Source organism: Anoplopoma fimbria, chromosome 13 (genome assembly GCF_027596085.1).
Source record: "Anoplopoma fimbria isolate UVic2021 breed Golden Eagle Sablefish chromosome 13, Afim_UVic_2022, whole genome shotgun sequence".
Lineage (NCBI taxonomy): Eukaryota > Metazoa > Chordata > Actinopteri > Perciformes > Anoplopomatidae > Anoplopoma > Anoplopoma fimbria.
In genome coordinates this window covers 7828052-7851056 of record NC_072461.1, presented here as the reverse complement: position 1 = coordinate 7851056, position 23005 = coordinate 7828052, and the positions used below count along the sequence as shown (strand labels likewise).

General features: G+C 39.7%; 1 protein-coding gene across 1 annotated transcript in view; it reads right to left on the bottom strand.

Annotated features, from left to right (window-relative positions):
• The window catches only part of ipo11 (importin 11), a 110622-nt gene that overhangs the window by 25777 nt on the left and 61840 nt on the right, over positions 1–23005 (bottom strand). Inside the window, exons 22-28 of the mRNA XM_054611057.1 lie at positions 22817–22893; positions 11354–11433; positions 11110–11190; positions 9019–9114; positions 8495–8608; positions 7913–8034; positions 1259–1354 (exon numbers count right to left, since the gene is read on the bottom strand). Of these exons, the coding sequence (XP_054467032.1) occupies positions 1259–1354; positions 7913–8034; positions 8495–8608; positions 9019–9114; positions 11110–11190; positions 11354–11433; positions 22817–22893 (666 nt within the window). The remainder of the gene's footprint in view (positions 1–1258; positions 1355–7912; positions 8035–8494; positions 8609–9018; positions 9115–11109; positions 11191–11353; positions 11434–22816; positions 22894–23005) is intronic.

The following is a 23005-nucleotide window of genomic DNA, read 5'->3' as shown; positions in this document are numbered from 1 at the left end:
ACAAAGGAACAATTCCAAACCACTTATGACAGAAGAATAAAAGGGAAGTCCGTTTACTTGAAACATTACTTAATGCCTGAACACAGGCAGGAAGATTACAATACCCACTGCTTTCCTTCTCCGTTGATTGCATTTACAAACAGTGAATAAAACATGCATTCACAAATATGTTTTTTGTCTGTTATGAAGCACAACAGGGAACCAAAACAATTCAACACATCACTGGCAATTAAAGAAACATTTGCACTAACCTCTCTACCCAACTGTTCAGTTTATTTCACACGGGCACATTTAAGGAGGCTGCTGAGCAATTTTTGGCAGCAGAGAAAAGGTGTCTGCATGTAGGTTAAAGTCCGGATAGATGCAAAAATAAAGAGTAAAGAGTTTGTCAAACCACAGAAAAAAGGTGTCATTAACCACCAAGCCAAATCAGAATGATTAATAAAGATCACCAGGTATATAAATAAGGGTTTTAACATTGTCAAAAAAAATACACTGCTCGGAAACACTAATCGCACAGTGTGGGTTTCTTATACAGTACAGTATGTAACTAGATGTATGTACAGATCATACGATACTTCTCTTTGTCCATCTCACCGCTGCGTGCTACTTCTGCAGACTGCTGCTGCTCTATGGACAGAGCATGGGCACCAGATAGTTTCGGTTCAGCCCGATGCTAATTTGAATGGGGATAAAATCATTGAATCCTGCGACTCTTCTAAACTTTCCAAAAAAGTGTTCTGACCGAATTTATCAAATTATGATAGTGAAAATAGTTCTTCTGCGGGGATTAAAACACTTTATCAACCGTTTTACAGTCGCAGCACATTGAGTGGGAGAACCACTGATGGTATGTGCTCAATTTTTGATATAGCATTAGGGGAGGGTTGTGCTAAAGGATGTCTCCAGTGCAACATCAAAACATGATTTCATGCCCGCCATAAAAATCCTAAACACAAAATGATGAAAACAGTTTGTATCCTGCTCAACACTGCTACTCGGTCTTCTTCTGGGCACCGTCATGCTCCATGAGCAGGGCTGCTTTTTTTTTAATCATTGATTTAGAATCTTTCTTTAGAGTTTTCTTTCTCGAAAAAGCCAAGAAACAACCCAACAGAACATCTGCTTTCAAAACATATATTTCAACATTCATTCAGCATGCATGAGCTTTGTCAAAATTACAAACATCCTTTACTTGTGCAAAGGATGTCTGGATTGTTTTCTTCTTGGTGAATAAGTGAGAAACATGCATACTTACTCTTTGAAGGTGCCTGTTTCAGTATCTTCTGTCATTACATCATGCAGGGCCTCAACGGAGATGTTGATGATGCCACAGAACTTGTCCTGGATCACACTGATGAAAAATAGAAAACACTGACTCATTACTCACAACATCATTTATTCACCAGCTGTGTATGCGTGTTTGAATGAAAAATAAAGAGAGATGCATGTATAAAGAGGGAGATGGGCATCTGTCCATAGAAGCAAATGGCATTCAAGAGCACCATAACAACAGAGAGCAACAGTCGGGGTAAAAATTCTGGCAACACTGAAAGTGATGAAGTGTCTGTCGAACGAAAGAAAAAAAACATATGGCCAACCAGAGAAAAGGGGTATCTATTCCATCTATCAACGTATTTTATAGGACACATGTCCAGATTGCTCCGTTTGTATGTTTATCACCATTTCACCATTGGCTTTTGGTAGGAACATTTTCAAAAAGACAGAAAGGCAAAGAGTAAATAATTATTTTACCTCAATTGGGTAACAGTTAAAAGGTTGAAAACATTTCTCTACTTTTATAATCCCATTTCAATGATCAGACACATATGATAAGGGTGATTCTTCCATATAAGAAGCATTGCAGAGCCTTGGCTTCCTGAATTTGAGAACTTTAAAATATGCTGGCTCACAACACCCAGCACCCAGCCTTAGAGACAAGCTGCAGTCATTGATCAATTATTTGAGACATTCTTCCAAAGCACAGGAAGGGAAGAGGTGTTTCCCATGTCAACGGGAATAAAAAAGCAGGGAGGGAAAAGAATACAAAGACACAAAGAGCGAGTGTGTGTGTGAATATGGGCACTGATGCATCAAAGTTACTGTCAGTTCAGGTGCTTGGCTTGGTAGACCCCAGGCAATGCCGCATAAAGTTCACTGAGCATGAAGTCTGGCAAAAAATTGAAAAATCAGTGCATGACAGATACATACCCAGCGAGGAAACACAGACCTCTCTCTTATTTCTTAGGACTGGGAATCGCTACTGTATATATGTTTATGTTGGTAATATTGCCATCAAGACTGAAATCACATGAAAGCTGAGCAACAGAAATAGGGGATACATCTAGTCAGCATATGACCATGCACAATAATCCTATTTTCTACACTGACATGTGAAAATGTTTTACTTCTACAATCTCAATCCAGATGAGCGTTTTAGTGCCGTTTCAGAAATAATCTCCGTATAAACTATCACACCTGATATCACATGACCATCACATCACCCCAATCCTGGCTTCTCTTCACTGGCTCCCTGTTCGTTTTAGAATTGATTTTAAGATTTTGCTGATCACTTTTATAGCACGTCTGGGTCTGGCCCCGACATACATAGGAGAAATGTTGACCCCGTATGAGCCAGCTCGCAGCCTTAGATCCTCAGGTGGGGCCCTTCTGGTTGTTCCAAAGTCGAAACTGGAAACCAAAGGCGACCGTGCTTTTGCCATAAGGGCCCCTCGGCTTTGGAATGACCTGCCGGAGGAGATAAGGCTTGCAGAATCAGTAATCTCTTTCAAATCACTTCTTAAAACACATTTTTACAGATTGGCTTTTATGTGATGTCGTCGTTTTATTGGTTCATTTTCATTTGGTCTTGGTATTTTATCTTATATTTGTTTACTATATTTTACCATTATCACTTGATTTTATTTATTTCATTATATTTTGTTTGTTTATTTGATTGTCACTTGTTATTTCATTTTGTTTCTTATGCACTGTCTTGCTGGCTGGTCTGTCAAAGCACTTTGTAAACCTTGTTTTTAAAAGGTGCTATATAAATAAAGTTATTATTATTATTATTATTATTATTATTTACTGGGAATGTGCGTGACAGTGTAAACAGGGAGCAGAATTATCCAATATACTCTGGAGTCGCCTCTTGTGTTTCATATATATTTTATATATTTTTTCAATAGAAGCTTTATAAAATGCAGAATTAAACAGCACAACAGCTGATAGCATAAACAAAAAGATCAGCAATGTCATTCTTTATCCGTTTGGAAATAAACTACTGCTAGTTGAGGCTGATAGCGTTAGTTTTCTTCCAGAAAAGGATCATGTGATAGTGGTGTGACCAATCAGGGATCAAGAAGCGAACTAGGTATCTGTGTCATCGTTTTCAAAAGGTTTCTGTTTTGGCCCATCCAGACTAAAACGCAAGCAAAGTTTCCAAACTAAAATGGTATATAGGAAGTACGAGTCATGAAAAAAAAAAAGTTAAGCCTAAGAATACTGAATGCATTTTTTGTCAGACTTGAATGGAAACGGCTCCAGGTGAATTTCAAACAGTTGTTCCTTTCAGTCATCAACATTTCATTACTAATATCCTGGGAGTGTGAAATACATCACTCAACACCTCTGCCCCCAATTACCGAATAAAAGTCTCAAATTGGCAGCCATGGCAACAACTGGATGCAGGCATGGTATCAAAGATCCCTTATCACACATTTAAACATGTCTGTCAATTCTACTTCTATCCAGCCCGGCTCCTCTCCGATGATTATTTTCTTAATGGCTGACTAGTGCTAGCTGCTTCGTGCCTGCCATTCAAATCAATGTAAGCGGTTATAGGATCTGAAAGCTGACGGGCTGTGAGCAAAGACAAACTGGTCACAGCAACTTTGTCTGTGTCCTCCTCACAGCATAAACAAGTGGAGGACAGCGACCTGTGAAGGCTGAACAAAATATGACATATTCAATGTTAAGTTCTGCCCCACAGTGGGTTAATCAAACACTGTTTTTTCAGCAGTTACATTTCATATTAGATTCAGATTTTTTTCTGTGTTCACCTGCAATTACGGATTTGAAATGTCTATGGTAAAATCTTACCTCTTTAGGAAAGCAGCGACACATGCTATGAAACTGATTAAATGCTCTTCTTCTTCTTCTATGTGTGGACAGACAGACAGAGACAGACAGACAGAGACAGAGTCTGAGACAGACACAGACACAGACAGACAGACAAACACACACACACACACACAGGATACAGTCCATCTGAGCTTGTTGTAAATGGATTTAAATTAAACATCACTGATTCAAATTGCTGCCGTTGAGCATCATTAAGTTTGAATCATTAGAGTAGACCTTTTAATAGCACAAGTGCTGGGGTTAGTGGCTAGTGCATTACTCATGACAATTACTCATAAATATTGTTCAAGTTCATCATTTTTGCTACAACTCTTGCATTAGAAAATTGAAAGCATGGGGTATATGCAGTAAAGATGTGCATATTGATTTCCGAAGGTCCTTGTTCTTGTTGCTCTACCTTCGTAAAGCAACCTGTCAGTGATGATGAACTGGTAGTGCAAAGAATTCCAACAGGTTGTGATGACTAAAGCACTCTTTGGTGAAAATGGCCTCATGGCTGTGCATGCTTAATACAAACTGAAACATTCTAGGGCCCTTAGATTGCACAAAAGTTTCTGAGTGTAAGAAGTGCATATCATCAAGGGACAACAACAGGTTTTGTTCTTTGAATGCATTAACGTGCTATCACAAAGTAGGAAAAGCAGCTGACGGATTCAATAAAAATCAATCCGTGATAACTGTTAAAATTTAAAAAAGAGACATCTGTCAAAGGCTATGACAAAGTTATCTGAAACTGGTGAACAACGGTGCAATCACCTGAAAACAGGTTGGATGCTATTTTCAATGACAGCACCTACTGTACACTGAGTAAGATAATATGCAGTAATTAACAAAATAAAATAAAAATAGCAACTACAATTCTTGGACAAATTATCCATTTTGAGTCAGTTACAAACTGCAGGTTAATTAAAGAAAGATTTTTTCCGGTGTGATATTCTCAACTGGACCACCAGACAGTAGCGCCCCATTCATAAAATGAGTAATAACATGTGCCTAACTGAATACATGCCTGCAGCTGTTTCACAGCCCTCTGGGTGCCTTTTCACTTTAAGCCTTGAAGCTGATTCCCAGTGGTGAGTTCTACTGTACAGCTACATAAAACTGATCCACATTTGATCCACCAAAAAGTAAGACGTAGAGATCAATATTCAGTGTTGCAAGTCAAATAAAACTGATATGCAAATGTCACCAGCTTATTACGACTACTAGTATTCAAATTTTGTTCCATCTCCAAATGTTGTTTCTCCAAGGAGTAAATTGGGAACCTTGCTGTTCATTCAACAGAGTCCTTAATGACAACACATTTTATTATAACACCTATTTGTTCTTAACTTAAGCAGTGACACCTATTCTTTTTTCTTAATATCTAGTTTAAAACAAAGTCATTGTCCTCTTGCTGATCCTTCATCCAGATAACATGTTTTCTAATGATATCAGAAAAATAAAAACAATAATTGCAAAACAAAGTTTGTAAATAATGAATATCAAGTGATAGGCAGCACTTATCAGGCAGCCGCATTTAATCAAGTATTTAGGCTAAACTGTTCCTTAGACAGGTTTTATGTCCCGTCTTCTAAACACAACAGCTAATTTGTGGTGCTAAATGATTGCTAGAAATGCTTAGTCACTGTTTACTTGTTTCTTGTGATTGCTGATTTTTCAATGATGCATTTTTATTAAAAAAATAAATAATAATAATTGTACCATTAGGGTACATTTGAGGCTCATTGTTCAATTCTAGTAAAACGTAGGATTTAGGCTACCCATAGTCTGACTCACCGGATGAAGTCTGGCGCCAAAGGGCTATAAGTCTCCTCCCCTTACGTTATCTGCTATCTATTTTGCACCGTGGCTGCTTCCTCTGTGTGCCGCCAAAGACGATTGTGACTGGTTTTAAGAAATACAAACAAGCCAGAGTTTTCTGGTTTCCTCTATACCAGAATAAGTATTTGTTGAGCTAGACGACACAGCGTGGTGAGGTAGGTCTAGCTACGCCAGACAAGGCTACATATGACCGTCACTTCATACTTTGCTATAGTCTTATAGACTTACAGACTTATAGACAGTCTAAAATGATCGCCTCACAATTGTAAGCCTCTGCCAACCAGTGTTGCATTTTATATCAATGTCTGTTCAAAATGTCATCATTTCATAATTTTATCCTTTCAAACATTTGTGTGAAATTGTCCGGATTAGCATTTTAATTGTTAATTAAGGCCAAAAACCCTGTTTTGTGAGGTCACAGTGCCAGTTCTGTTCATCCTTGAGTGCAAGTGGACCTTTGTGAAATGTCCCGAAATCTCACGATATCCTGAGATATCGTGTTCAGAAGAATAAACCGGAGTCATAAAAAAAAAAAAGTGTGATGTTAGGGGCAGCTATGGACACGAAATGGACCTCTTTCAATTTCAGTTCTGATTGTATGTGAGAAAGTTGATTTGTCATGCAGCACTTAACAAGCCAATGCTGTCATAACAAATAGCTGTTGGAGACCAAGGATGGGGGCGTAACAAAGGATTTCACGCCTGTCTATGTCTGTGATAACCATATCTCAATTGCAGAAAACTGAGCTTCACAAAATCTTGATAAAAAACATGCATCACCATACAGTGAGATGGGACGTCACATAAAAAGTTTATCATTAAAGCCCACAGTGACTCCTCTGAACCACTTCAAGAGAAGTTTCACTAAGAATATGAAATGGGAAAACTCTTTTGAAGGCGAGTGAAGAACTTTTTTTTGTATGTTTTGTACTCAGCCTTCCTAGTCATAGTCAGCCTACCTGACACATTTAGGTGTAGATGCCTAATTTGTGATGACTGAAGCAGGAGAATAACATGCTTTATCACATTATTTAACATGCTGGTTCAAGTCTCGTAAACAAATGTGGGGAAATGATAACATGTCTTGAAATTATGTAGGACTTAGGACAGAGCTTTTTAAATAGCCACCCTTTGGGTACATGAGTCAACCTCAGACCTAAAGATCTGCTAAGTGCTTTATTGTTAATATCCAGCAAGGAAAGTAACTTTTTTGACTGAAAAGTTCTAGCATTGCAGGCAACAGTTAAACTTTCACAATCAACCTCAGAAGATTCTGTTGTTGCTTGGCACCATAATCCACTACAATTCAACATAATTGCACATACACCGGCACAACTGGACGCAAAAACTTAACTCACAGAAACAGGCACACACAAGCAGAGATGCTTCATGCCGCTGACAACTGTAGATACAACAAAAAAAAAAAACTCATAAATTTGCTTGCCTCCCATTATAGACTGGTCCTGAGAGATGGTACCGTAGACAGAATATAAACTCATAGAACATGTTGTGGTGTGTCTAGAAGTGCCCCACAATCTGTTGGACCACACACCTCCTGTAAGCAACATGTTAAGCATGTCTGGAAACCCCACTGTCTATGTATGCCTGCATTGTGCATTTATGCGTGTGCTGCTGTCACATAATACTGGCAGCCATATGGTGTTGAGTCTGTTGATTTAGTGCAGCATATAATAGCTTTAGTGTAAAAATCTGTTATCTTTATCAAACTTTAGAACAGCAGCTAATATTCTCTGTTGTTAGCGCCACAGACATCCCAGATAAGGATGATTCCACCAGCTATACAAAAGCTGAGTAAATAATTTGTCTCTTCATTTCCCCCTTATTTGCCCTGGTGCCAGCTGTGCTGACAGGGTTGAAACTATCCACTTCCCACCAGCTCAAAGCCCCATCTGCAGACAAAATGAATGACGGATGCTTCCCACCTGTTGTCAGATGGGAGGAGGGAAAGCAGAGCCAGCGACGACAGCTTCCTCCTCTCTGGCTGAGTGATGTTGTCCATGCGGTCGACCCACATTTCTATAACACTGCCCAACAACTGGTCCATCTGATGGGGGGAGAGAGACGGGGGGAGAGGAGAAGAGGTGGACAGGAGGGAGGAGAGATACAGAGGGTTAATATATAGGAAGAACGCCAGCGAAACTGACCTTCCCTGTTTGTTCCGCCTCATTAACTTCACCGGCTTGTCCTCTATCGTCAAAAAAGGAGAGGCATGAAGAAGAGATAACTGTAGCGCTTTCATTTACTTAGATTAAGGCAACGATGTAAAAACATGACATAGTCAGTGTCGCTCTGGGTTAGACAAAAAAAAACGTCAGTTTCACAGTAAAGTGGGTACAACTCTAAACTTTAATATGTTGCCATTTGCAATTCCTTGGCTCATTAATCGTGCCTCGTTCAGAATGAATTCCCTTTTAACAGGCACTTTAACGGCTATGTCTCTCGCACACATTTCAAAGGGGACTGTGCTGAGCGGACGGAAAAGAAGGGCGGACATTGATGCCCACCTTCTGGGTGCTCTCGGAGGCCATTTGAGTGAGCAGAGAAGAGAAGAAACTGGAATTCTGGAGCAGGACGCGGCCGATGATTCCTAGGTAGGTCGACATCACCACGGGATACCTCTGTACAAAACACACACACACACACACACACAGCAATGTGAATTGTAATCACTCATGCGGCTGCAGAAACAAAATGCTTTTACATAAAGCCAATGTCATTAAGCATGTTAAGGGTAAAGAAGTTCCACTGACACAGCAGAATCCTTGAAAGGCCTGTGACCCTTAACTGAGCTGAATAATCGATAAACACCACTAAATATTCTCCGTAAGAATTATTTTTTAAGTGACAGATAAGGACAAACTGAAAGTACATGCAGGCACTTTCTATTAATAAGTGAGTATTTTACCATTCAGTAAAAGAAGATGGAAAATGAGTGACAATGTACCACAGGCAATATAAGCTCATTACAGGTTTGTCCTTTTCTATAATCACAGGCGAGACCGGCTCAAGATGTTCAGGTTAAACTCACCTCGCCGTCCACAATGCCTCTGAAGACAGCTGGCAGCAGGGGCTGGAACATGTGGGCTCCCAGTATGGGGCTAACCTTTAAAGCTATCTCTACCACCTGCCGAGACACAGGGAGAGGGAGGATGAGAGTCAAGTGAGGGGAGTTAGGAACAGTAGCAAGGAGAGACAAAAGAGGAACAGACAGGGAGAACTCGGGGCCAGGAGAGGGTGTTTGCCAACAGCGGGACGGTAAGGGTCAGGCACAGGATGATGTAAAGACAAAGAGTGGGAGGACGTACGGGGGGGGCAAAAGGGAGTTAGAAGGAGCTGGTTCTTTGAGAGATATTTAAAAGAGTGTAATAAATCCTCCTATTAATTGAGGGTCTGACCTACAGGACGTGGCAAGATCAGTCCCTCAAGTTTTAGTGTCCCAAGAAATGTAAATGAGCTCTCTGTGAGGCATTGAAGCTGAAATACAAAGAGTACTTTAGTGCTACAGCTTAAGTATGGCAAAAAAAAACAAAGCCATAACATGAAACATGTAAGAGTAAAAGGTATATTGACAAAAGGCACTGTCGGCATTCTTACATACAGTATGAAGACGTGCACTCAGCTGTCACCTTATAAGGTATACCTTGCTAAAACTAATGCAATCCACTGTAATACATCAGCAATAAATCCTTCCTTCAGAAGTGTATAATATCAGAGAGGTTCAGTTATATATGTCTTATTTACATTTATCCACAAAAAGTAATCTTAAAGGGACGGGACTGGTTTCAAACCAGTAAAAGATCATTTGATCCTCATTAGGCTTCCCATGATTAGACTATAACATAAATCCAGACCACACCAACATGATGATTTAACACTGTAACATTACAAATGGCATTTTTGCTAATTAAAGCATCAAATGAGAATATTTAACTCAAAAGGTCAGCGAGCTAACTCGAAGCACAGAGACAGTGAGAGGCTATATCCGTCCTGCATAATGAACTTTTCAAATGAAACGCATGCTGATTACTCTGATCCCTCTGTTCTCAGGGAGCCCCTGTGTGGTGAGCTGCTGTGTGCATGTGTTGTGTAGGTTGACAGGTCTATTGTCTGCTGGCTCTCTTTTCCTCAGAGCAAAGGATTAGCAGGAGCCAGATGTGCTGTAATGCCACCGAGCTTTACAGAGATAAAGCTCTATGATCTTGTGATCGTTCTGCAAACGTATACTACTGAAGCGGTGGAGACAGCGCATGTGCACACTGTCATGTACACACATATGCACCTACTGAAAGTCAGAGAGTACACCAAAAGAAATGACAATTCAAAAAGGATCATTTGTCACGTCTTCTGACATCGCTCTTGCACATGCAAAGAATACCCATAGTGTGGCTTACTGTGCGAGTTTCTGGTAATATATACATTTGCCAGTAATAGAAACAATCACAGCCAATTATCTTTTTCTGAAAATATGTTAATGTTATACAAATTGAGAATGGCTCCAGAACGATTCCTATAACTTAAACTTGAGGAACTGATATCACTACTTCAATATCTAACCAATGCAGAAGCATTCATGGTCAACAATATATAAAAAGACAGGCTAATATGTAGCGAGACCAAAACTGATCACAGTATTCAGATGATTGTCATTTAATACGCATTAAAAACCTATAATTCTGGCAGTGATGCGAGTCCCGGACCGTTGCAGCACTTTTTCAGTAAAAGGTTTTTGGGATCCTATTGACCCAGAGCAGCGTCTGTCTGAGATAAATCGTTGTATCCTAAGCTTAAGTAAGCTATTTCACAGAGTTTACTTTTATCAAAATGCTCTCGAGTGAATTTGAGTTCCCTCTGATAAACAGTTAGGCAGTATATATGGTAGGGATTTATTTAATTTAATTCAATCATTTTGTATAGGCCAATATTACAAATCACAAAATTGCCCCATAGGGCTTTAAAATCCAGAAAGGACATCCTGTTTCCTTGGTTTCTCTCATCAGAAAAGGAACTTAGTTCTGGTGGAACTTAAGAAGGGAGAATGAAAAATGAGGTAAAGAGAGTCAAAGTATAAACAGAAGTGAGATACGTAGTTCTGTGTGTGAGAGGGATGGATTAACGGTACCTTGAGCACTTGAACCTGTCCCTCATTCGTGATGTCTTTCAGCAGATTGCAGAAAGCTCGACACAAAGATTCTGCATAGTTCTGGATAGAAAAAAAAAATGATTGAGCATGGGGAAGTCCTATAAAATGTATGTGGATTATATGCCAGGGTAAAAGTGTGTGTGTGTGTGTGTGTGTGTGTGTGTGTGTGTGTGTGTGTGTGTGTGTGTGTGTGTGTGTGTGTGTGTGTGTGTGTGTGTCCCACCTGCAGGAAGTCTGTGGCGGACAAATATAAATAGGCATTAACGATCTGAAAGCAGGTGCGCAGGTTCTCGGAGCTCAACTCTGAAACAGAACATCAGATGTTACACTTTAATTAACCAAATTGGAAAAAAAGGGTTTAATTGATGGATGCAGGCAGAGACCGAAAAACACACTGAGTAGGTCAAGGCTGTTCTAAACACATTTAGACTACTGGATGGATGGTCCAACTGACTTTGTTAAATGAGAGTCATCATTTAACGGACATGTTTTACTATTTAAAATGTTCAGCATGTGGTTCGGTTGTCCAAAATCCCGAATGTAATCCATGGTTACTGTACTGTAGTTGTGCTCTTGCATGCTTTAAGGGTATAAAACCAACAAGAAAAGATAAACAAAGCCCACTCATCGTGATGGTCATAGAAACATATAATAAAAAAATAAAAACTGCTGGAGTAGTTTTTATTTTCAACCCCGGAATTCAAGTTACGCATGATGCAACAATGGAAATTGCAGCAACAGCTTTATAAGCCTTCAAAATAAACCACAAGTGGCTGCTTATCTGCCAGAATTAATGAAAGGTTATGAGACTATTAAAAAGAACTAAAGGCTAAATTATTTAGCATGTTGCTGCCTCTGCAACATCATTATCCCAGCATTAACTATTTTCTACACTGTCTCTGGAGTTTGTCTGACACAGACACAGTGAAGCCTCGCATATGAGCGCTGGATGAGACCTGTGGATTTGCTGTAGGTTATATACTACGGCAATTAAGTACTTTTGCACATTGTGGGGTCTTATAAGTATTTGAAAAACACACACACAACAATGTGTGTATACTTATACTCAACACCAGCAGTGAAGAGGTTATAACACATCAGGCTACAGTGATACAGGATTTAAAAAGTAGCATAACCTAGGGATAAAAGTAACAGTGGGTGTTGGAAAAGAGGAACAAAAGAGGCCAGAATAAGCTCAGCAAGTGGAACATCAAAAATGATTAATTCTAGAAAAAGTTGAACATGAGGTATTTTGTACAAATATAGTAATGCATTAAGGGAACACTACCAAACACATACAACTTTGGACCATTAGCACAGAAATATACACAAGAGGCTGGAGAGCAAAGAATTGACTTCTCACTGATAAGTGTTGGCGTGTGTGTGTGTGCTGGAGAGCAAAGTGTTGACTTCTCACTGATAAGTTGTGTGTGTGTGTGTGTGTGTGTGTGTGTGTGTGTGTGTGTGTGTGTGTGTGTGTGTGTGTGTGTGTGTGTGTGTACATGCCGGAGCCCGAAGCCAATCTGGTGCCATGGCTCTAACTGTTAATGGCCTCTTGGTCCACGGAGCAGTTAGAAACCAACCCTCACTGACACAATCAGGTGTGTAATGGGTCTGGTGTTACAATCAGAAGTGGACACTGAGAGCACGATTGGCCGCTCAGAATATCAAGGTCATAGTGTGTACTGTACACAGAGTACAGAGAGTTTCCTTGATCACACGTGCAAATTGTGTTGTGAAGAAGGAAAGATTTTTGGAGTATTAAAAATGGCTTTTCAGGCAACAGGGGAAAAGTAGAGTTCAATAAATAAAAGAGGAGGAGGACATCCAAAAAAACACAACAAAGAAGAGCAGTTTTAAGCTCGTTAAATACGGTCCAGTTTGCAAATAGACTGCAGGGATGATGAGAATGAGCAGGACATGAGCAGTAAGAGGTAGTCTACACAAACACGAAAAAACTAACATATACACAGTGGGATGGAGGTTTGACGGTAACATGGGCTGGCATGGCAACAGACCATAACACCTAGAAAAAAAGCATCTGCGTGGCACTTGGAAGCACAGACAAACACACAGACGGGTGAGAGGTGAGGAGGAGAGGAGAGGAGACTGAGAGACAGCTGATGGAAACACGGGAACTAATAGACCAAAACACACCCGCATACCGACACTAACTCCCCCCAAAACAGTCACCCACACAGCATCTATACATACACCGAGACTAACATCTGCATGAATCGCCTGAGAGTAATGCGGGCTGACAGTGTGGCCGACTAACACCTAGAATGGTTGTTTACTTCACACAAGTTGACGGGGTTGCTAATTCTAACACCCAGGATAGCAGTTACTTCGACCCGCATGAACACAGGGGCCAGATATTGTGGATGTATTGGCCTATGAATACATACATAAATAAAACAATGTTTTGATGTTGAGTAAAGTTATGTAAGAGCTGTTGAAACTCAGAACACTCTGTTGTGTTTTACTTTTTAATTGGGTCTTTACAGAGGTGCAGTTATTGTTTTCTTTTGTAATAACTCTCAGGTCAGAACCCGGCCAAGGAGTCCCAGGATGACTCTCAGGGGTCAACAGATGATTAAAGGGATGAAAAGAAGAAAAAAAAAAAAAAACATAACATTGTGTTTTCTGACCTTTCTACAAGTGTTGTTTTTCTTCTTGTGAAGAAATTGTGATATTGGATACTTTTACAAGCAGCCAAGTATTCTTCAAAAAAATCTCCCTTCTTGTAATGACATCGGTTCATTTAAAGGAATCACAAGCTTGGGAAACAAAACAAAAAACGAAAAGGCACTCCAACAAATGAGGCTCACAATTTGTGCGGCGAAAGGAGTGCTGTGATACATGCTCGCTACCTATGTGCCTTTAGAGTGTGTCGGTTTCAATCTTGCTTGCAATCTCCTCCTTATTTTTCTCTCATCAGCTTTTTTCCTGTCCTTCTATTATTTTTGAGTTTAGTGAGGCAGCTGCAATAACAGTAAATAAACCTCTCATGCCTACTACAGGATTTATAAAACAATATATATAGCACCACAAAAATGATTTCAAGCAATAATCATACGGCTAATTGACCAATGCACACTTGGATCTTCATTAGAGGATCTCTTTTTGCAGTTCATGAAAACATGAATTTGAACATTCAGAGACCTGAAATCTCCAAAGCATTCATTTTGTCAGTCTAATGCGTTGTTGCTCTGTTGTCTTGTTATTCTAAAGTACAGACATTTTTTGTAATGCTCTCTCCAAAGCAAAAGTATAGAACAAACTTTCTCAATCCCAGTTTTCATAAAGCATCTAAACCTCATGTAACTTTTTCTTTCACATCATGTTTGGGAGAAGAAGTCACTGGTTGAGTATTAATAGAGGAGGTCCAGTCAAACCATGCCAGTTCATACAGGTGATATGAATGTTGATGTATGCAATATGATTTCTCTAGCCATCTGCCAGCCGCAGTAAGGTAATGGCAATAATGTCTGCTGCCATCTGTGCAGGTACACAATGTATTTCAGGGGCCTAGTTAGTCAGCAAATTAGGCTACATGAATACTCAACACTGCAAATATAGTGGGGAGCAACATTACTCTAAACTCATGCCGTGTGCAGGCCAGCTACGGAAAGCACAGATCAAGAGGGGGCGATGATTGATTTCAAATCCCAAATTGATTACAAAGACAAGTCCAAAACAAGAATAAAAAGAAACAACAAAGAGTTATGGTCTACTAAAGTCAAACTGACATCAAATGTGCACTAAAGCAATTGCTCTGAAGTTTCCACTGTCAATTTATGTGCGGTATACTCGAGCATGGGTACTGAAATGTAGCGCATTGTGAGGAAACAGTCAGGGAAAAGATGAGAGCTCCACTACAACATATGCTTTCCTGTGGTCAGGCCAGGCTGCTCATTTTACTAGAGAATAAAAGCAAAGGCGACAGATTGCTAAACAGCGTGTGAACAAGGACACACAGTGTCATCAGATAAGGAAAGCATGACATGTCCTCGGTCCTTCAGAGGACTTGACTAAATCAGCACTGTTCTTTGCTGTGCCTGCTAATACGGAAGTGGGAGCATAATAGTGTGTGCAACTTTTTATGTAAAATGTATCGAGAGGTTTCATTATCAGCACCTGTAGAGTATCACGTATATATATATATATATTTTTTTTTTTTTTTTTCCTTTTCCTTAATATTACCAGGGAGACTAATAAGCTACCCTTATTTTCGGTCGATTTTTTGACATGACAACTTTTCAGCGTAAAGTTAACTCCACATATATAATTTTACAAAAAAAAAAAAAAAAACGTCATTCAGTGCCTCACTACAAACTAAAAAAAGGGCAGAGGTGACACCTCTTCTAAATGAGCTTTAGTTACCACCAATCTTCTAAAAATGATAATAATTAGCATGTGCAAAGGAAAGGGACAGTTTTTCTCTAAATAAATAAATAAATAAATATATATATATAAAATGTAAATACTTGCAAATAGGGCAGGGGCACTGAGAAGCTATTTGCTTGATGGAAAAAATGTATTAAAAACCAAACAAGCATTTAGTCAACACAAATGATTATTACTCTATTATAAATGTATCAGTTAATTACGATAATTTGCATACAAAAAATATCTGGGGAGTTTGACCCCAGCTCTTCAAAATTTGTTTTTGTTATAGAAATAAACTTATTTTGTGCATCTTGAAGCATAACAGAGGAGAAACAAATGAAAATGTATAGTGCAGGCATAAAACAAGCTTTTAGGTTTGATTTAAAAATAATACGTGTTGATGCATGTCTTCATATTATTAAACCATGGGAGCTAAAAGCATTAGTCATCTTCCCTGATCCAGACTGTGTAAGTGAAACAAATTGAGAGTCGACAAGATTATGAGGGGGATTTAAACCACTGGTGGCCTTCAGCTGCCGGCATATTCCTGAACAGCTCTCAAAGCGACCCTCCAGCGACAGCTGATCAACATCTTACATCACTGCTCTGAGCCGAGACGACACCAGTAGGACTCCACAGGGCCCAAAATGTCACAAACATGGAAGGGGATGTTTATGAGTGGGCTACACGCCAACACACCGGACACACAAGGAATGTTACTCCAGATCAGAAAGTAAGGAAACTATATGTACTGACAAATGTGACAAAAAAGTAACATTTGGAATCCAGTGTGACCTTGCGATAAAGAGCCCCGGGAGAAAACCTCTGACAAGGAGTTACTGGTGCTGTTACATAAAGAAAACAGTTTGACTGTTAAATATAACACTATACCACCTACAATAAGCTAGAGAAGAAAATAGGGCTTTATTGACTGATCTTTTCATGAGAAGATAAAAAAAAAATCTTAAAGATTAAGAGTTGAGATGATTGTTAAAATAAGAAACTTGTTTTTTTTGGTGGGTATATTTCACTTCATTTGTGCTACACCTTCATGTGCGCTACAGGCTAGTGCTGCCCTAGTTTTGAGAGTCTTATGGGTATTATTTCACTTGATTCTTCACCTGTATTTTCATGATTTACATGCATTTTACTTGTATTTCCTTAAACCCTTTTTCTTAATTTGTTTCTATTTTGTTCCTTCTACAAACAGTATTGCAGGCATTGCTGGTTAAATACAAACACATGGTTGCTGTCCAAAAGAGATGCTTATTGAAGTGTAGTATTTGTTTAGGCTTTAGTGTGATGTGGATAGGATTGAATTATATTGAAAAGTATTTTAATATTTTGTTCTCCTATGCAGGTGAACGGCCATAGACAATGTTAGAAACCCCTTGTGAATATTATTCTGAAGCCGAATAGGGTATTTTGCGAAATCAATACTATAAAAAGCAATAACATTTTCACAAAGAAAAGTGAGGACACAACAGCCCCCTCGTCACACACACAGACAAATACACATCATCATCCGCTATAATCAAATAGTCACAAAAACAGCTGCTAAAGCACTGATTAAGCTTTAGTCAGTACATCCTTCATAGCCCTGGGCATGTGTTGCACAATCCGCTCCCGTTATCAACATTAACAGGAAAATGAGCCTCACATCTGACTGTGATCACGGCCTCTGAAGTGCCTCTAATTGTTGGTGGGGACACTGCCGAAAATGTTGGTCATCTCCCAACCCAATGTTTTTGCTTTATAGTGTGTGACGGGGATGGCAATGTATGCTAAGTGAGGAAAGTTTAACAGATACCAAAGAAGTTGTGCCAAAATCAGTACTGATGCACTACAAGGACACGCAGATGTGTGTGTCGGGGAACAATCGAGCGGGACAAATACAAAGCGTTTGAGCTGAGTGAAGTCCTGGGTTGGAGGTTTAACTGCATTTTCTAGGAGGATAACAGACTATCTACTTTTTTGTTGTTTATGTTGTTGTTTTCTTAATTTAAGATCTGAAAATGAAGAAACATTGAAGAGGACTTCTCTGGAGAGAAATCAAACCATGTTTTGTAATAGAGTGCAGACAGCAAGTTTCTTTATGGTTTCAGATTAAATCTTTATAACTTGAAGACATTCTCAGTGGTAAAAAAAAGTACCCCTGGTGCACCCCAGAGACAGCTGCTTTACCAGGCTTTACTGTACACAAAGGAATCACTGCCAAAAAAACATTAAAGAAAAACAACATGGCCGACAGCTACAGTTGCAAGATGAGAAGCCAACTCCCATTGGTGCTCAAATCACTGAGTCTTTGCAAAGTCACGGGCGAGTAATCATGCATGAGAGAAGCGATAAAAGCTCAGCGAGGGACTCAACGAAGTGGCAGAAATCTACCCAATAGGTATGAGATGACAGCAGTGATGAGAAAGCAGAAACCTTACAGCACTGAAACAGCAGCTCAAGGTTGGACAGAGCAGATAGATGCAGACTACAAAGAAGAATAGTAGAGAATAATAATGAACTTTCAGAATGCACAGAAATACAATAATTCAACTGCTACATATACATAATCGAAATTAACATTTGTTATTCAAATTTCTTCCATCCTGGCAGTAAGTGTAGCGAAACATATTCCCCATCTGCGATAGCTATAATCAGTCATTACTTCTAGTTGAGAAACCTGTTATAAAACGGCTGTTCTCTGACGGGGATGTCCAGATTGATCCATGGAGGACATCAGCCTGGCCGTTAACTGCGAGATCACATTCTTTCAGAGGCAGAAAATGAGGCTGAAAGCTCTCTCAATACAGTGTCATTGATCTTCGTGGGGATTGTCTGACATGTCTTTGGCTGCACCAGTAATTGCTAACTGATGGGATGATCATGAAGCAATGTTTTGCAAGGCCCAATTTTGTTCCTGTATTACTTTGAAGCCACTTTCAGCAAGGTCAGGCTGAAATTGTCTCGTCAATTCTAATTTCTGCCTTAAACTGTGGAAAGTACCAACATGATTGATTGGAAATTAGGTTGAACGAAAAACCCAAACACTTACTGTTCCAGCTTTTTAAGTGTGAGGATTTCTTTTTTTCTTTTTTACTTCATTGTAAAGTGATTATCTTTGGTGGTCTGACACAATAAGCTATTTGTAGGCATCATAGTGGATTTCTGTAAATTGTGAAGGGTATTTTTTTCCCCATTTTCTAAAATTGTATAGACTAAACCATTAATCTATTGATTAAAAACTTGAGATAATATCAAAGACTTACGGCTATTACTAGAGACAGACCTTTGTTATTGATCTCCCATATTTTTAAGAATACTCTTTACATTTTCGGTATGAAGTCCTCATGTTTTCTAAAAGTTTACCATTAATATATTAATTAGTTGTCACTGCTTTTTGCTTTTAAAAAGGACACTCACCATTTCCTCCATCTGTTTCAGAGTGAAGCTCTCTAGCAGTTCAGTAGCCATTATCAATTCCTTTCCCAGGACAGCTTTTTACGTGAAACAGCAAGACGTGTTGTGTTTCTTAACAAGTATTATGGACATGAATGGATACTCTAGCTCCATCACTTGCTTCCACTAATCAGTGTAATGCAAATAAGAAAAGAAAAAAAAGAACGTCCTTGCTTACCATCCATTGTCACTTTTTCGATGCAGCACACACACATCTGAAATGTGTCCTAGTTCAGAGTGTGGTGGCAGTGATACAGGACATGGTGCTAGTCTCACAATTTAGCCAAGGCAAGGCTCTTGACATTCTAATTAGGGAATTTGCTGCTCCATTTTAGCAGTGATGGAGCGGGGCTCTTTATCAGGCAGGCCAGGCCACACACCTGGCAAGCTGCGACACCAAACCAAGCCAGACTCTCTCAATGGCCCGCATCCCTCAACAGACTAAACAAATGAACGGCCCAATGTCCTGGGGAAAACCAGCCAAAGATGATGACGAGCAGTTTGTCCAAAAAAGCCCCCCAAAAAGCCAAGTAAATTTCTGCTTTGAGATTTTTCATCAATATATGTTAATGAATGCATGATTGTTGAATGTAAAATTATCCTCCATTTATTTTTCGTGTTCAGTGTTAAGAGGACCCGTATTTTCAGAGGTCTGACTTGTAACTGGACCTCTGAGCTTGCATCTTTCATCACAGAAGCTTTGAATTTATCCATTTAATACTTGCATTTACAACCTGATTTGCATTCGATGTGATTAACGTGCTTTAAAACATGCTAAGGTTAAGAGAAAAAGTAGGTTTCACAATAACAGCAAAGACAGAGACACAAGGAGAGCAGACGACGGGTCCTAAGTGCTGACAAGCAGCTGCAGAGCTACATAGGTGAAAACATTTAACAAGATTATGTTAAAAATACTCACACACACAATCTTTAGTAAACAGGGTTTACTAAATATGGGAGAGTGCAAACAAGGAGAACAGAGATGTGATAAACAGGTTGAGATAAAAAAAGATTGGGTTTAATCTGTGATTCACTGAGATTTGAAGATCATACTTGACCCTGGAAGCAGCAGCCGAGAGGAGCATCACGGATTTGTTCAAAAGTCATTCTTGATATGATAGAAATCCTCAAAACAGCTGACGGATTCTGAGTTCAAATCATTTTCAAAACTGCTGTATAAGTCAAATAGTTAAAAATATCAAGAAAACCACCACTGGTAAAAAAAACCCCAAAAAAACATTAAGGATGCTAATGTCTCTTAAGGATCTTAATCAACTCTAGACACAAGAGCAATTTAAAAACGAGAAGATTACAAGTTTCTAAAGTTGACATGGTATTGTCAACGGTATCACAGCAAGTATGCATGATGTTTAATGTGGCATCAGAGCATCCACAGGATGATTAAGCACTGGAAGATACTGTAGTGAAAACTGCTTATATGGAGTTCATGTTTCTCTCATGAATGTACAAATCTGACTTGCATTAAAAAAAAGCTAAATGTTCAGAAAAGGGACAAAATACCTCCACCTATCATTTAGTGTTTTTTTTTTTTACTTTACTAATGAAATGCTGTTAGCTTGCATCTGGAGAGATGTGAAAGCTTTTTCCTTTGCTTTGCTTTAATGTGTCTCACAGCGAGAGAAAAGCATCTCCACAGAGCCAAGTAATGAAAAAAAGGAGAGAAAAGCCAGTCTGCATAGTAAACACTGATGATTATAATTATAGTAAGCAAAATCAGGTCACAAAATGAGCTATTTCCAACTCCTGAAGACCCAAACCAAGTTCCTGTGTCTTCCTTTCTACCTGCTGATTAAAGTGAAGTGGGTTAGCTCCGAAGTTAGCAACAACTTCAGTGGACTGACCTTTAATGTGGACCAGCTTTTGTCATTTCAGTGACAACAAGTTCTTCCCACTAAGCTACAGCCGCCCCCTTGCCGGGCTTCAAGTTATGTGTTTGTTCCCGGTAAGGAGAGCACAGAGAAGCGACTGTTTGTTCAAAACAACGATGGCTGCTGCTGAGGAGGTTAGCATAGATGCTGCAATAGCATCTGCTGAATCAGACCTGGAGAGAATTTCTTCATTAAAAGAGGAGCAAAGAAGGAGAAGGAGGAGCTAAAGGCTTTAGTTCTATGCATAAGAGTGATTGACAGATGGTTCATCCAATCATCTGCCAAGTATTTTTTTTTAAGTTTTCCGATGGTTCTTTGTAACAAACCATCTGCACATCAGGTTAGGTGTGATCCCTTCGCAAGATGGTCTCTAGTTTAAAATATTGTCTCATTTGGCTCCATCCAGCCACCCGTTTCCTCCTCTTACCCATTCAAAATTCCCTCTCCCCTCCTTCAATCCATCATTAAAATTGCCCCTTACACCCGTGTTTCATTAGCTGATCATTGTGCATAAAACATGTTAGTGTTGTTGTGGAGTCACAGTGCGACAACCCCTTCCTACATACCTTAAATTGAATAACATTTAGCACAATTTGCCACTGCCGGGCTTTTGCATGCCTTTATGGCGTTGGATGCTGTAGAAGTCACCTTCCAGTCCCCTCTGTGTAATTGCCTGCGATTGGTCTCAAAGTAAACACAACTGGATGTGCTGCTTTGTAAATAAAGAATGCCTCATTTCCTTTTCGTAGCCTTGGTTTACCTTTTCTGTTCAGCACTAGATAAAAGAAAAAGGACCTCTCGTCTTTTCCATCCATCCATGCCTGAAGCTCGTCAGAGTACACCTCCGCTGTGTAACCTTTACTAAAGTATCTCACTTTGGCATTACTATTCCTGTCATCACTTCCTGAATCATTACTTTTCATCCACCACCTACTTGTTACGTTTCACAAACCTTCCCAATTTCTCACTTCTCCCCTCTTCTTTTCATCCATCTGTAACGGTCTTTCTCCATCCCTTGCTTTTCTGTGTCTCATGGATTCCCTATCCACATAATATCAAATGCTCCAGTAAGCCGGGCCACACTAGTGTCCATATTAGTCTGACTCTCTCGTTATGTGCAGGAGCACCAAATCAATACTGTTCCTCATCATACTGAAGGCCACGCGGCCCCACACACACACACACACACACACACACACACACACACACACACACAACACACACACACACACACACACACACACACACACACACACACACACACACACACACACACACACACACACACACACACACACACACACACACACACACACACACCTCTACAGACTACAGTAAGTGAGGTGTCCCAACGCTTCAGGCCTGTGATAAATCATCCAGCCAGTTCCATTCAATCTGCCACCACTCACGGCTGCCTACAGACCCAGAGTAGTGGCCCTGCTGCCTCGAGGCTATCTTTGAAAAGATGCACTACCTAGAAGTGATAAAACTATGAGAGTTTGGTCCATGTCCGCAGATTGCATCAACTTCTCAGTCCTCGTTCTCTCAGCCTCTCTGTGATTTAAAAGCATTTGATCACATAATGCTGATGCGTTCTTTCAGATTGCTCAGAGTTTGTGCCTCTCGCTGTTTGAGGTGAGATGTTTTCTGTGCGTCTCTTCTGAACCGCAGACAGACTCAAATACATATCCCTACTATACAGGAAGGCATAATTTGACCTTATGCTAATCAAACTGCAAATGCAAAATGCATTATAGTAGAACAATTCTTCTGTGTAATTGTGATACCTTCCTTTCAGAGCAATAATTCAATTTATATGTTAATGTTAAACTCCATAAAGTGGTGGGGAAAAAAAATCCAAACTCATTTGCACGCACATCACACAAGCAAGTATAAACACACTCACACACATAGCGAGATAGACTAGCAAACAAAGAAGTCTCATGTGAGCTCACCCAGCAAAGCTGACATGTTCTGGAAAATTCTGAGCAGCTCCGGGGTGATTGCTGGGCTGTTCTCCAAAGTCACCAACCTGCATGATGAGAGGGAGGGAAGGAGAAGAGCAGGCAAAGAATTAAAAAAAAAAAATGACAAGAGAGAGTCAGAGAGAGGGCAAAGTAGAGAATAAAGCAGAAAATGGGGGA